This window comes from Sinocyclocheilus grahami, unplaced genomic scaffold (genome assembly GCF_001515645.1).
Source record: "Sinocyclocheilus grahami isolate Dianchi unplaced genomic scaffold, SAMN03320097.WGS_v1.1 scaffold446.1, whole genome shotgun sequence".
In the NCBI taxonomy this organism is placed as follows: Eukaryota; Metazoa; Chordata; class Actinopteri; order Cypriniformes; family Cyprinidae; genus Sinocyclocheilus; species Sinocyclocheilus grahami.
In genome coordinates, this window is record NW_015505625.1 from 328,741 (window position 1) to 345,224 (window position 16,484).

At 39.4% G+C, this 16,484-nt stretch overlaps 2 protein-coding genes across 2 annotated transcripts in view; both read left to right on the forward strand.

Moving 5' to 3' along the window:
- The window catches only part of LOC107552311 (tripartite motif-containing protein 16-like), a 10,379-nt gene extending 2,082 nt beyond the window's left edge, over nt 1-8,297 (forward strand). Inside the window, exon 6 of the mRNA XM_016234169.1 lies at nt 7,460-8,297. Within this exon, the coding sequence (XP_016089655.1) occupies nt 7,460-8,031 (572 nt within the window). The 3' untranslated portion in view covers nt 8,032-8,297. The remainder of the gene's footprint in view (nt 1-7,459) is intronic.
- Nucleotides 8,298-14,667: 6,370 nt separating this feature from the next.
- The window catches only part of LOC107552296 (E3 ubiquitin/ISG15 ligase TRIM25-like), a 29,524-nt gene continuing 27,707 nt past the window's right edge, over nt 14,668-16,484 (forward strand). Inside the window, exon 1 of the mRNA XM_016234156.1 lies at nt 14,668-15,258. Within this exon, the coding sequence (XP_016089642.1) occupies nt 14,686-15,258 (573 nt within the window). The 5' untranslated portion in view covers nt 14,668-14,685. The remainder of the gene's footprint in view (nt 15,259-16,484) is intronic.

Consider the following 16,484-nt stretch of genomic DNA (forward strand, 5'->3'; position numbering starts at 1 on the left):
CTGAAATTGGGGGGATCCTGCATCCAATAGCGCCATGCTATAAGGGAGTTCAGAATGAAGCCGCTCTGGAAGCCCAGCACCGGACGGACCGCACTGAGGGCTCCTGTAAGCATGAGCTAACAATGAGACTCAAGCCACTAGGCTGAGGACTACATCACAAAATTCTACCCATTAAAGGGGGTTAGGTGAATTTAAGCAGACAAAATCCATGCCTGCAAGGGAGGGACGTCCAAGTTATAAAACCTGGTGAAGGTGGACGGCGACGACCAGCCGGCGGCCACACAGATATCACCAATAGAAATCCCGCTGGACCAAGCCCAGGAGGAGGTCATTCCTCTGGTGGAGTGGGCCCTCACTCCTACAGGACATTGCAAGCCCGCTGAGTTGTAAGCCAGGGCTATAGCATCAACTATCCAGTGAGTCTCTGCTTCGTAACTGGCAGCCCTTTAGAGCGGCCTCCGAAGCATACAAAGAGCTGCTCTGAGTGCCAAAACAGGCCAGAGCGCTCAACATACACTCTAAGGGTGCTTTCACACTTGGTTTGATTGCCTGGTCCGAACCCGAGTTCGATTGCTCCCCCCTCCCCCTGCCCCTGCTGGACTGCGTTCATATTATTTTATTTGGGTCTGAACTGCGGTTCATTTGTGTCATCAAGCCGCAAGAAGGCGCAGAAGGCGGCGGCAAAATGCATAACATTGCTCTCTGCACTTTGTCATATTTACGTTTTTGAACCATTCGTTTTGTTTACAAAGGTTCAGTGCATAACGGCATTTACTGTACGTCTGTCTTACGAATGTACTGCAAATAAAGAACGCTGAAGGCGAACAGAAATGAGAAATACAGCTTTCTGCTTGCAGTGCGTCAGTCACGCTCATTAGGAAAGTGTTTACTCACTTTCCTGACGAGCAAGTGTTTCACTACACAAACACACATTTTTATCAGATAATATGTCATTAACAGTGGTCCACTTCCACGATTTGGTATGATTGCGTTCACATCAGCAGCAAACCGTACTGGAGTTCACATGAGCCGTACCACAGACCACCCTTTTTAAAACCCTCAAATGGTCCTCATTTCCTGTTTACACTTCTGGTCTTTGGGGTCAATATGACCCCAAAATTGATAGAGTTATTATAAAAAATATATATATAAATTTTTAATCATACAAATAATATATACATTTTTTTTGTTTACTTCTCATCTATACATTAAAGCTGTGTTTTGGGAGATATGAAGTACTTTTGTACCGATTTACCAAAAAATTCCTCAACTACACCATTAGCTTGCATGTGAAATATCACATTTTTAAAAAATCACTTAAATGATTATCTAAATTTGATTTAAGTTGTTTCTGGATATCTAGGTATATCTAGATAGCTGATCTAGGTGTTAGGTGTAGAATTCTGCCATCTGCTGGTTAGAGAAAAACTTGTAGAAATTAGAGTTTTTGAAAGAATAGTGTAATGAACATATACTGTATATCCAGAGGCCCATAGAGATCCATTCATTTTTCTGGAAGTGGCCAACTGATCCTCTGACAACTTTTCTGATATATATTTTGTAAATATGTATTGAAACATTATAAAATACATTAAAAACAGCATTTTTCTCAAAGGTTAGAATTTGTTTTTGTTGTTTGAGGTATTTTGAAGTGCCCGCTTTTGCAATAATGCCACATAAATTTGCAGAAATGCCACATAAATTGTGACTAAAACTTGATTGCATGCACATATTTTTTTTCAATCTAAAAAGTTAAATCAAAACAATTTTATTTTACTTAAATGTAAATAAAACCAACATCAAAAAAACAAAACATGGTGGGTGAAAAATGGTGGGTGTGTGTGTGTGTGAGAGAGTGTGTGTGTGTGTGTATGTACGTAAGTATGCTCGTTCCATATTGCATTTGTGCTCTAGTACCAGGCCTTAATTTCTGTGTGGAAATTTTCAGATTTATGCTGGATTTATTGATTTTTTTTTGACAAATTAAAAAAAAAAAGATTTTTTTCGCATTTCCCGTTCATTTTCAGTTGGGGTCATATTGGTCCAATTTTTACATAGCTTCAGAACAACCGAATCAAGCCCGTTTTTTTTTATGTGAATACAGATAGAAAATGTTGAAAAGTCAAATATCTTATTCCACTGAGATGAAGGGAACCATTTTTTTTAACTAAGTAAATGTTGATTGGGGTCATTTTGACCCCAGTGACCGATTGAGGGTTAAGCGGACTTGGGTACGGTTCGCGGGAGCACACCCGAGGTCGGAAGACACCCTAAGAGCCCGAACTGGGCAGAGTGGATTAGGACCCTGCTCACCCTCTTCATTGGAGAGCGCTAAAAGGGTGATGTCTTGTGCTCTGAACAGAGTGGAGAGCACTTTAGGCACATAGCTGTGTCTTGGCTTGAGGACAACTCTACAGTCGTTAGGCCAAAACTCAAGACATGAAGCAATGACCGACAGTGAGTGCAGGTTGCCCACTCGCTTGACTGGTGCTAAAGCCAAAAGGAGGGCAGTCTTAAGCGTCAGGGGCTGCAAATCGGCCGACTGGACCGGCTCTAAGAGAGGGCCCCATAGGGCCCGGAGGACTATAGATAGGTCCCACGTCAGCATCGTGTGAGGGCGATGCGGATTCAATCTCTGAGCTCCCCTCAGAAACTTAACCAGGTCGTTCCTGCCAATTGTCTGGCCAGCCACGAGAGAATGATTCGCCGTGATGTCTGCCACATAAACTTTGAGCATGGAAGGGGTGCGCCCCTTGTCCAGCAGCTCTTGTAGAAAGGTTAGCACGTAGGACACGTCACAATAGGATGGGTCCTCACTCTGTGCTGCACACTAGTCAGAGAAAACGGTCCATTTAAGGGTGTAGAGACCGGAGACAGGAAAATTAGAATAACAAAGTGAAAAGATATGTTCCATATTGCATTTGTGCTCTAGTACCAGGCCTTAATTTCTGTGTGGAAATTTTCAGATTTATGCTGGATTTATTGATTTTTTTTTGACAAATTAAAAAAAAAAAGATTTTTTCGCATTTCCCGTTCATTTTCAGTTGGGGTCATATTGGTCCAATTTTTACATAGCTTCAGAACAACCGAATCAAGCCCGTTTTTTTTTATGTGAATACAGATAGAAAATGTTGAAAAGTCAAATATCTTATTCCACTGAGATGAAGGGAACCATTTTTTTTAACTAAGTAAAAGTTGATTGGGGTCATTTTGACCCCAGTGACCGATTGAGGGTTAAGCGGACTCGGGTACGGTTCGCGGGAGCACACCCGAGGTCGGAAGACACCCTAAGAGCCCGAACTGGGCAGAGTGGATTAGGACCCTGCTCACCACCCTCTTCATTGGAGAGCGCTAAAAGGGTGATGTCTTGTGCTCTGAACAGAGTGGAGAGCACTTTAGGCACATAGCTGTGTCTTGGCTTGAGGACAACTCTACAGTCGTTAGGCCAAAACTCAAGACATGAAGCAATGACCGACAGTGAGTGCAGGTTGCCCACTCGCTTGACTGGTGCTAAAGCCAAAAGGAGGGCAGTCTTAAGCGTCAGGGGCTGCAAATCGGCCGACTGGACCGGCTCTAAGAGAGGGCCCCATAGGGCCCGGAGGACTATAGATAGGTCCCACGTCAGCATCGTGTGAGGGCGATGCGGATTCAATCTCTGAGCTCCCCTCAGAAACTTAACCAGGTCGTTCCTGCCAATTGTCTGGCCAGCCACGAGAGAATGATTCGCCGTGATGTCTGCCACATAAACTTTGAGCATGGAAGGGGTGCGCCCCTTGTCCAGCAGCTCTTGTAGAAAGGTTAGCACGTAGGACACGTCACAATAGGATGGGTCCTCACTCTGTGCTGCACACTAGTCAGAGAAAACGGTCCATTTAAGGGTGTAGAGACCGGAGACAGGAAAATTTGAATAACAAAGTGAAAAGATATGTTTTTCAGGTGGGCTTTGAAATCCTGTAATGAAGAGAGTTCCAGAGTGTGGGGGCAGCGATACATATGCTGTCAGAAACGATATGCACAACTTTTTCAACTCCTTAAAAACCATATACGGCCCAAATAGTTGTTCCATTACACCTTTGAAAGCAGCAGATGGACTTACAATTTTAAAAGATAAAAAACAGATCTTGGCAAGATGGGCTGAATATTTTGATTCCCTCCTTAATCATCAGTCACCAATTGATTATTCCATCTTGGAGGAGCTACCAAATCGGCAAACTATTCAAGACCTTGATCGCCATCCAACTTTCCTAGAGGTGTTGCCAGCTATTAACTCTCTTCAAAATAACAAGTCCCCTGGCAATGTTGGCATCCCTCCTGAACTCCTTAAACAAGGTGGCTACCTGTGTATCAGGATGATCCATCAATACATCCTACAGGTCTGGGAACTGGAGTGTGTCCCTCAACAATGGAGAGATGTCAATATTGTCACTCTATACAAAAACAAGGGTGAAAAGTCTATTTGCAGCAACAGTCGAGGTATATCACTACTGGCAGTAGCAGGGAAGGTCCTGGTAAAAATCATGTTATGTCGGCTGGTGGAGAACCTAACTGAACATCTGTTTCCATTTTCATAGTGAGACAGCTTCAAGAAAAAATGTTGCGAACCGCATCAGGACCTTTTCATGGCTTTTGTTGATCTCTCCAAAGTTTTTGATACAGTGAGCCGAGAGCTGCTCTGGGACATTCTAACAAAATTTGGTTGTCCAAGAAAATTCTGTAACATTTTGTCACAGTTCCATGAAGGAATGGTGGCTCTTGTGACCATAGGTGGTCAGTAGTCAGAGACTTTTAGAGTACGCACTGGAGTAAGGCAAGGATGTGTATTGGAACCTGTATTTTTTAACATCTACCTCCTATGTGTCACAAAGCTCCTGCATGATAAACTTGAAAGCAGCAGTGGAATTACTGTTGACTTCAGGTTGGTTGGAAACCTCTTTAATATTCAAAGGTTCCAGGCCTCTACCAAGGTCTCAACTATGCAGATCCCTGAGTTGCAGTATGCCGATGGCTGTGTGCTTTTCACACATACATACACATACACCAGAAGACCTGCAAACTATCCTTGTTGCTGCTGTGAGGATATATAGCAGATTGGGTTTGTCAGTCAATACTGCTAAACCTGAAGTTATATGTCAACATCTTTAAGAAAGTGCCAAATTAATCCCTCATGCCTGGAAGAATTAGCAGCAAATCGCACCACCTGGAGGCAGCTCTGTCACGCAGGAATAGTGCAACTGGAATCAGAGAGAAATATGAGGAAACAACAAAAAAAACTAAGGAGACACACAGTCCCTGTCCCTAAAAATTCTGACTTTATTTACCCAACCTGTAATAAAATTTGTGGATCAAGGATAGGGCTCTATAGTCATTAAAGGATACACCACAAATGAGGAGGATGGTCATCATCGGATAAGATGGACTACCAAGAGGATATTGAAGGGCGAGACCATGGAGAGACCATTTGAACATAATGAGGAGTATTTTGTATTGAATACGGAAATGAATAGGAAGCCAATGCAGTCTGCACAAAACAGGAGTAATGTGAGAAGATTTCTTGTTAAGTGTGAGGACCCTAGCTGCTGAGTTCTGAATATACTGAAGCTTATTTAAGGTTGTAGTGGCTAAGTCAAAGAATTACAGGGGGCTGCCAATAGTAGCTGAATAATCTCGGGGAAACAATTCTGGTTCCTCCAGAGTGAGGCAACCAGGAGGACCGAACATCTGACTTCCCTGCCCCGTCTGATGACCTGAGGAAGCAGGGCAATCAGGGAGAAGGCATACAGGTGAGCACTGGGCCAATCGTCTTCTGAGGTGAAGAGTTCCACCTCTGCCTTCCCAAAGACAGACCAGATACATTGAACCGTTTGGGGGTGTAGTCTCCATTCCCCTGGAGCTACATTGCCTTGGATTTCTTGTCTGCTCCCTGGTTTAACCTGCCCAGCACATCAACTGCTCTCAGTGAGAGGAGTTTATCCTGTGCTCATAAGAGGAGGCGTTGAGCCAATTAAAGGGAGCATGACCTAAAACCGCCTTGGTGATTTATGAAGGCCACCACCATCATGTTGTCCGAACGGACCAGGACGTGGTGCCCCTTTAAGGCCGGCAGGAAGGTTTTTAGGGCTAGAAAAACCGCCATCATCTCGAGGTGGTTGATGTGTAAGCGTTGCTCCAGGTTTTGCGTTAACACAACGGGAGAGACCATTCGAAAGGGAACCACTGATTTACATTATGCACATTAAATAAATCCCACACAAAATTGTCAAAAGTTGTTACCAAAATACTTTTCCTTTTAACATTTACTACACTTTAAATGGAAATAAATGGAAAAAACTGAAATGTTGCAGTTATCAGCATCCACATCATTTGTGACCCTGGACGACAAAACCAGTCATAAAGGTCAATTTTTTGAAATTGAGATTTATACATTATCTGAAAGCTGAATAAATAAAAAAATAATAATTTGGCCGAGATCTGGAAATCTGGAATCTGAGGGTGCAAAAAAAATCTATTGAGAAAATCACCTTTAAAGTTGTCCAAATGAAGTTCCTAGCAAAGCATATTACTAATCAAAAATTCTGTTTTTATATTTTTACAGTAGGAAATTTACAAAATATCTTCATGGAACATGATCTTTACTTAATATCCTAATGATTTTTGGCATAAAAGAATAATGTTTATCGCGCTGAAATCATGTGTTTTAAACCATATGAGTTTAAACTTCTGATATATGGTTTTCTGAGTGCACACATCCGAAGCACACGGACAGAAAGCTGCTGTCACAGCATGGGAGTACTAGATTAAGTTCTCATTCACACACAAGTTTACGTTAAAAACACACATGAGTTACAAAAACAGTCGGTTATGTCTGTGAATGTAAGCAGCTGGGAAATAAATTGCATGTTTATTTTAGAACTGTGTGGCAGCAGCAATATACAGTAAATAAATCAATAAATCCACTGCTCTCTTGTCTCCTCTGAGGCTGGGACTCTAAACAGTGTTCTGTGCTCGTCTGTGCAGCCAAAGACAGAACAGTTAGCATGTTTTGCTCAAACTTTCACCATGGCATTAGAGCTGGTACACCGTTGTCACTTGCAAAATCAAAATGATGGCGCCGTGGGTGGAAACTTACAGATTAAGGAGCGGTAATATTTTAATGAGATCCCTTTGTCACGTCACCAAGGGAGCAAAATCAGACGTGCTCATTATTTCAGATGCTTGCAGAGAAAGGCTTACCAAAACAAAGTTACTGGGTTAATCTTTTACACGGTAGATGCACCTTGGACCTGATTAAGTCAGATTTTCATGATGTCACCTTTAAGACTTTTTACTTAAGACACGTTTTGTGGTCCAGCGTCACATTTTATCTACATAAAAACTAACAAAGATGCATTTCTTATGTTTAAATTATTGAAACTCTTGAAAATTATTGATTTCAGTTCAGATAATGTTTTGTCTCCATCAGATTTCTTCCAGTTCACTCTGGATCCAAACACAGCACATCAACGTCTCTTTCTATCTCAGGAGAACAGAGTGGTGACCTACAATGACACAGTCCAGGAGTATCCTAATCATCCAGAGAGATTTAGTTATTGGTGGCAGGTGTTGTGTAGAGAGAGTGTGAGTGGACGCTGCTACTGGGAGGTGGAGTGGAGTGGGATTGGAACTGTTGATGTGTGTATATCAGTGTCATATAAGAGCATTAACAGGAAGGGATGGGGTTATAAGTGCAAATTTGGAAGTAATGATCAGTCCTGGAGTTTAATCTGCTCTCCTTCCAGTTACACATTCTGTCAAAATAACAAACAGACTGAACTCTCTGCAGTGTCAAGCTCCCGTAAAATAGGAGTGTATGTGGATCACAAAATCGGAATTCTGTCCTTCTACAGCGTCTCTGACACAATGACCCTCATCCACAGAGTCCAGACCACATTCACTCAGCCACTCTATCCTGGGTTTTGGATTAATTTATCATTTGCTAGTAGATTATTTGGATTAGCTAAATATCCAACAGTGAAACTGTGTGACAAAATATAGATTGTCCAGGGATACTGAATTGCCTAATAGTCAGTGGGATTTGGCAAGAATGCTGTTGCATAGTAACAATACACACTCGTTAATGTAACAGATTTGTTTATTTGAAGAAAAGATGAGCAAAGATCTTTAGATCTTCAGTTGGGCCTTACCATTTAGAGTGTACATGCATGTAAGATTACTGTCAATATTTCATGCTTATTACATTTCACATAAAGTTATTTTACATTAGTTTTGTTTCTTTAGTATATAGGCAAGGCAAATTTATTTATAGCACATTTCATACACAATGGTAATTCAAAGTGTTTTCCATAAAAGGAATTAAAATAATCATGAAAAAAAATCACAACAATAAAAGCAAGGAATTTTAAGATTATTTAAAAATTGAAATAATTAAAATGAATTTCATTAAGAATAAAAAATGAGGATAAATAAAGTACAGTGCAATCATTCGGACATAGCACAGTGCTCATTCAGTAAATGCACTGCTAAACAGATGTATTTTGAGTCTGGATTTAAATGTGGCTACGGTTTTAACACATCTGATCTCCTCTGGAAGTTTCCAACTGCGGGTCACATAATAACTAGAAACAGGCTCCCCTTGTTTTGAGTGACTCCTTGGTATTTCTGATTTGATCCTAATGATCTAAGTGGTCGGTTTATATTTAGTGAGCATATCTGCAATGTATTGAGGTCCTAGGGCCTAGGCCATTGACTGGTTTATAAATGAGTAATGATACTTTAAAATGTAACTGGAGGCCAGTGTAAGAACCTGAGGACTGGTGTGATATGCTCAGATTTCCTGGTTCTAGTCAGAATCCGGGCAGAAGCATTCTGGATGAGCTGCAGTTGTCTTTTTGGGAAGGCCAGTGAGGAGTCCATTACAATAGTCCACCCTGCCAGTGATAAAGACATGAACAATGTTTGGTGTTAAAGATACAGCCTTCATAAACAGCACACTAGTGTTCTCATTAATGCATCTCTTTCTGACAGAGACAGATCTAGATTCAGTGCAGAGATCAATATATTAAAGAAAATACAGAAGTGATCAGATAGTGCTACATTCTTAACAATGGGTGAAATGTTTAGACCCTTACTAATGAGTAAATCTAGAGTGGGTCCACGATTGTGTGTAGTTCCATGCACATGCTGAATCAGATCAAAAGTGTTTCAAACAGTTAGAATTTCTTTGGCAGTATTGATTTCTGCATTATCTGTGAATATTAACACCGGACTTATTTCCTGAAAAGGATTTTGGCACTATGTTGGGTTTATAACTTTTTTAATAACAGTCTGTGTGCATGTTTAAAATTCTGTTATACAAGTTATCTTGCTCCACATATGAATCCTGATCATTCTGCTTATATTGCTATTTACAGTAACATAATATAAAAATGCAAAAATGGAATACTGTATCCTACAATGCAGTGGGCTTATTTGACTGCCAAAAATAAATTAAGTTGATTTAAATTTATTTTACAATATTTGTGTTTTTTTTTCGAAGTATAAACAGCACAGTCTAGAAAACTACAGCAAATATAGTCTCTTAAAAGTCGTCATCAATTTCTATGTGGCTGACTATGTGTTGCAGTGCTTCACAAACCTGTTCTGAGGACACCTCAGCACGAACAAACATGCAGGAACAATGACCAACAAAACACAACTGAAACACAGGGATATATATATACACAAGCTAACCAGAGCTAACAAGGGACAGGTGGCGATGATTAGTTGTCGTGGTGATTAACAAGGTTAGCTATGGAGACAAGGTAGCAAGGCAGACCAAAGCCACTAGAAGGCAACCCTGCAAATTTAAGCCAAAAAAGCAAAAGCTATGGCTAAAGCTAACACTGCGGCGCAGGGAAAGAGACTTGGGGCCCGTTTCAATAAGGAGGTTCAACCAACTCTGAGTTAAAACTTGAACTCTGACTTGACTTACACTGAGATGGGAAACTCTGAGTTTTCGGTTTCAGAACAGCTGAATTGTATTAGTTCAGTCAACTCTGAGTAGGCTGACTCTGAGTTTAGCACGTGCACCACGACTATGAGAAGTCATGATCAATGGAGCTCCGAAATTATGATTCACCATGGCAACAGCACCGACAAAAAGACGTCAGCATACTTTGAGTCAACGCATATGTTTAATTCTTAATCACTGTTATAATAACAGAGGTGAAAACTGGCAGAACGGTAGGTTATTGAACTAATATTAATTTTCATGGTATCCCATGGGCACAAAAAAAAGAAAGAAAGAAAAGAGAAGAACATGACAGCAGCTAAAAATGAAGTATAAAAACAATTAAATCAGGTAAAACTTTAAGCATGAAATGTTCATGGGTGTAGGCTACATGACTTTACAAACATTTGATATATTAACTAAATTTAATTCAGTGTCGATTTCAATGTGCAGCAGCTTTTTTTCACATACTCTAATCTTTTCACTTAGTCTAATCTTTTCACATAATTAAGCATTCTCTAATCCAACCTGTTACATTTCTTAATTAGAGTAATGAAATTAACATTTGATTTCTACTCAGTCAACAGCAAGAAAGCAAAATAATGAAGAACAGATGAAGAGGAGATGGCCATAAAACCGAGTATTGGAAGAATACTAAAATCCAACAGTAAAAAAAGAATAACTCTTGCTTTTGTATTTGTAGGAAATAAATATGACCAAATAAATTGTGCATAATTTATGTTTATGTAACAGCTGTGGTGGTGGTTACAGCATATATCTCGGACTACACTTCCACATGGCATCCTTCCATCTGTTTCGTTTTTGGAAGGTGCGATGATGGGAATATGCGTGTCATCAATGCATCCAACCACACTGGAAATTCTAAAGGAAATTCTAACTATTGGGTTACTTCCAGAGGTCGCCGCAAGATGTTATCAAGTGAATGTCAGCGAGGCACACATCCGTTACCGCCCTGCATACAGCGGCCTTACTAATGTGCTCTGCATCCCCGATATAGAAAACTACCAAATAAATATGCATGTGGATATGGCACAAAAATGTAACTCCTTACTGTAGATGAGGAGGCTGTATTTGTATGAAAGGACATGCCATTTTTGTCACTTTGACGGTGTCTGGTGTTTGAAGGGGGAGGTGGGGGAAACTAAAAATAATCTTGTTTACGTTTGCATTAAGATGATTTTTCTTACCCCATGGCATTTAGCATGTTCTAAGTAAAATGCACTTGTTTCCCCCCAGGAAACAAGAATAAACTTAGGCTATATAATTTTTCTTTTATAGAAAATGCATCGTGATTTAAGAATTTTTTGATCTACACTTCCATATGGCATCCTTCCATCTGTTTCATTTTTGGAAGGTGCGATGATGGGAATATGCGTGTCATCAATGCATCCAACCACACTGGAAATTCTAAAGGAAATTCTAACTATTGGGTTACTTCCAGAGGTCGCCGCAAGATGTTATCAAGTGAATGTCAGCGAGGCACACATCCGTTACCGCCCTGCATACAGCGGCCTTACTAATGTGCTCTGCATCCCCGATATAGAAAACTACCAAATAAATATGCATGTGGATATGGCACAAAAAAATGTAACTCCCAATGAATTAATACAGCCTCCTCATCTACAGTATAAAAGGACATGCCATTTTTGTCACTTTGACGGTGTCTGGTGTTTGAAGGGGGAGGTGGGGGAAACTAAAAATAATCTTGTTTACGTTTGCATTAAGATGATTTTTCTTACCCCATGGCATTTAGCATGTTCTAAGTAAAATGCACTTGTTTCCCCCCAGGAAACAAGAATAAACTTAGGCTATATAATTTTTCTTTTATAGAAAATGCATCGTGATTTAAGAATTTTTTGATATTTGTGCTTGAAAAAATACTCTGTAAGAAAAGCATTTTTGCAGCATGAATGAATGAATTAGGTATTTAAACATCGCTTACGCTTTAAAAAGGGGGAGGAGACTGTAAGAAACTCTGGGTTTACCGAAAAAAACCTGCTCCTGACCAGGTTAGGTTCATAGAGTAAGTTACCACATTAACTCTCTTTCAGAAACGGGCTTGACTTACCCTGCTTTCTCGGGTTTGACAAACCTCCCATTCTGAAACGGAAAACCCAGAGTTTCCCTCATTTCAGGGTTAACATACTCAGAGTTTTCACTTAACCTCCTTTCTGAAACTGGCCCCAGATGCCGTTTTAAAATGCATCGTGATTTAAGAATTTTTTTATATTTGTGCTTGAAAAAATACTCTGTAAGAAAAGCATTTTTGCAGCATGAATGAATGAATTAGGTATTTAAACTGTAAGAAGACTGTAAGAAACTCTGGGTTTACCGAAGTAAACCTGCTCCTGACCAGGTTAGGTTCATAGAGTAAGTTACCACATTAACTCTCTTTCAGAAACGGGCTTGACTTACCCTGCTTTCTCGGGTTTGACAAACCTCCCATTCTGAAACGGAAAACCCAGAGTTTCCCTCATTTCAGGGTTAACATACTCAGAGTTTTCACTTAACCTCCTTTCTGAAACTGGCCCCAGATGCCGTTTTTTTTAATGGATGTCAATGGAGGAGAGGCATCACTACGCTGAATAAACAGCTTTTTAGAGGAAATGGCTTATCATTTAATGAATCGACAGCCTATCGGCTAATCTTCAACATGTTTTTACACTAAAAAATACTTTTGGATTGAACTGTTTTTAGAGTTTACAGAAAAAAAGAGTTTACAGAGTTTACAGTTTTTAGAGAAAAAAAAATCATTAAAATTTTTTTTTTACTGAAATTACATTTCAGTTTTTGAAGAAATACAGCACACATTTTAAATAAAATACATATACAGTAACATTTAAAATACTGTACTGATGAGCATAGCAGTTTCATTAAAATTTTATAAAATGTTGAATTAAATTCAACTTAGAACGGAAGAAATCTCCACTAAAACACTATTCTAAAACAATTTTTGTTATTCAGATGTAAATTTACTTTATCAGTGAATTCTTCATAAACAGTTCTTCAGAGCCCCAAAGATGAATTTGAAAAACTAAAAATGGCATTTCTCTCTTATTAGTTAGGGTTACTCTTTATGAAAAGGTCATGATTTTACATTTGAAATGGGTGGAGAAAGAAACAAATTGTGCTGTTTGCTGATAGCTTTGTATCTTGTATTTTCCAACAGGGTTAACATACTCAGAGTTTTCACTTAACCTCCTTTCTGAAACTGGCCCCAGATGCCGTTTTTTTTAATGGATGTCAATGGAGGAGAGGCATCACTACGCTGAATAAACAGCTTTTTAGAGGAAATGGCTTATCATTTAATGAATCGACAGCCTATCGGCTAATCTTCAACATGTTTTTACACTAAAAAATACTTTTGGATTGAACTGTTTTTAGAGTTTACACAGAGAAAAAAAATCATTAAAATTTTTTTTTTACTGAAATTACATTTCAGTTTTTGAAGAAATACAGCACACATTTTAAATAAAATACATATACAGTAACATTTAAAATACTGTACTGATGAGCATAGCAGTTTCATTAAAATTTTATAAAATGTTGAATTAAATTCAACTTAAAACGGAAGAAATCTCCACTAAAACACTATTCTAAAACAATTTTTGTTATTCAGATGTAAATTTACTTTATCAGTGAATTCTTCATAAACAGTTCTTCAGAGCCCCAAAGATGAATTTGAAAAACTAAAAATGGCATTTCTCTCTTATTAGTTAGGGTTACTCTTTATGAAAAGGTCATGATTTTACATTTGAAATGGGTGGAGAAAGAAACAAATTGTGCTGTTTGCTGATAGCTTTGTATCTTGTATTTTCCAAATCAGTTTTATTATATTGTAATACACAATATTCTACGGACTCCTATGGGCTCCATATAGCTCTGATAATATATGCAGGCAAACATTACATTGTATTTAAATTCTGAATCCTATCCCCCTTTTTCCTACACCCCATTATGCTTTGCACAAATTATGGGAGTAACTTCCGTGTACACTGTAAACAATCAGCAAAAGGTTCGCTCTATGAACGCAATAATGAGTATTTTCAAAAACTGGGTACAATGAGGTGACATTATTTTACTCACCTTCAACCATCGATCATTAAAAGGAAATTTAAAAGTGTAAAAGTATTAACAAATTACTTTCAACATACCATGAATAAAGCAAGATAATACAACGACCTGTGTCAATATATCAAGAAAAATGGTCCTCATGACATGACCTCTCTACACTATAACTGATTACTGCCACCTACAGCCAACTCTGCCCTGTTCATTTGAAATATCTACAGAATTCCCACTGATGTTGATCACAAATATTGAGGTATATATCATTTGTCAAACAAGTCCATTGGTCACATTTTTCTGCAACATTTCCTCTTCTTTGAAAACAACTGGTCTACAATGAAAGAAGTCAACATAAAATGCATGGACAATTGGAGGTGTTTGTGTGTTGAAGTTCAATATCATGCTCACTACATCTGTATTTCTTTAGGAGACGGCTATGTAGTGGTCCTTTGTAGTATGAATGATAGGGCAAGTTTAATGCACTTCATGGACAGACTCGTTTTGATCACATCTCTCAAACACAGAATCAGGAAATTACATCAACTCTCCACTTCGAGGAAACGAAACTTCAGTGCCACTTAGCTGTACTGTGTCTCTGTGCATGTAGTGAAATGGCTGAAGCCAGATTTTCTCATGACCAGTTCAGCTGTTCAGTGTGTCTGGATTTGCTGAATGATCCAGTGACTATTCCCTGTGGACACAGTTACTGTAAGAGCTGCATTAAACACTGCTGGGATCAAGAGGATCAGAAGAGAGTCTACAGCTGCCCTGAATGCAGACAGACCTTCAGACCAAGACCTGCTTTAAAGAAAAGCACCATGCTGGCTGAAGTGGTGGAGCAACTGAAGAACACTGAACACAAACCTGCTGTTCTTGCTGGACCTGGAGATGTGAAGTGTGACGTCTGCATTGGAAGAAAGCACAAAGCTGTCAAGTCCTGTCTGGTGTGTCTGAACTCTTTCTGTCAAAATCACCTTGAACAACATGAGAAACTCTTCAAAGGTAACAGACATGATCTAATGGACGCCACTGGATACCTTAAGAAGATGATCTGCAGTAAACATAAAAAACTGCTGGACATTTTCTGCCGCTCTGACCAGAGTTGTATATGCATGCTCTGCATGGTGGATGAACACAAAAATCATGATACTGTATCAACTGCAGCAGAGAGGACAGAGAAACAGGTACAGACTGAAAGACACTGGTGTGCTTAATTTAAGCAATTTTGTTAAAACTATTAAAATCATTAAACAGCTGTAATTTTGTACTGAGCTAGAGTGACAGTGAAAAAAAATCCAATAATCGCAACAAGCTAATAGATAATAATTAAAAGACATCTTGAGCTCAAATGGTGCTGTTCGTAATGATTAAAGGGCAATGAAACCCTATGTTACAGCAACGGTGAACACACAAGATATTCTCAAAAGAGTGGCAAATGCATGAGTCACCATAGAAAGCGCGCCATACTGTTTTTTCTTCTTAAACCAAAAGGTTGCATTCTAAAAAAAAACGCTTAATGTGAAAAACGATTAGCGTGGCTTAACGCACGAGTAAGCAAGTAAAGGGGTTAATGAACAGAGAGTTCTGGGTATATGTGACGGTGTAGCTTTTGTGCTAACAAAGATACACGGAGGCAGGATGCACCTGTAAACTCAACAGTCGCATTTATTTTTATCTGCTTCAGAACAGAGCATCAACAACAACTCTCCTTCTTGAAGGGGAACATACCCAATAACTATGTATGCATGTGTAGGCTATGCCGGTGGTGTGTGAATTGTGTCTATTACTCAGTAATGTGTGAGATGCTTGTATCTACCCCTACAATGGTAAGTTAACCCTGATTTCTGGAATACAAAGACGGGTTATATTCGCGATGTGGATGAATCTTGTTTGTGCCGTAGACTTGGTGGTATCCACCTTTTTCTACTCACCCTTCAACCATCAAACATTAGAAGGAAATTAAAAAGTGTCATTCTTACACCATGCTGCCCTTTTCATCTCACACCCGTGTGGTTAGATCAGAACAAGTGACTGCATCCAGATTGTAAAAAAAGATTGAAAACGCAGAAAGTTATCTGGCAAGAAGAATATCTTCCCAGCTTGAAACAGAAAATCCAAAAAATCAAAAATCCATTTAAAGGGTGATGCATATGATGCGATTTCAATTTCTCCTTTCTCTTTGGAGTGTTACAAGCTCTTGGTGCATAAAGAAGATCTGTAAAGTCGCAAAGACGGAGTCCATCCCGGGGTCGTCACATGTGGTTGTTCATATCCGTCACACGCTTGAGGAATTCGGCCAATCACAACGCACTGGATAGCTGGCCAATCAGAGCACACCTCGCTTTTTCAGACCGATGAGCTTTGTAAAAATCGACGCGTTTCAGAAAGGCGGGGCATAGAGGAGAAACAA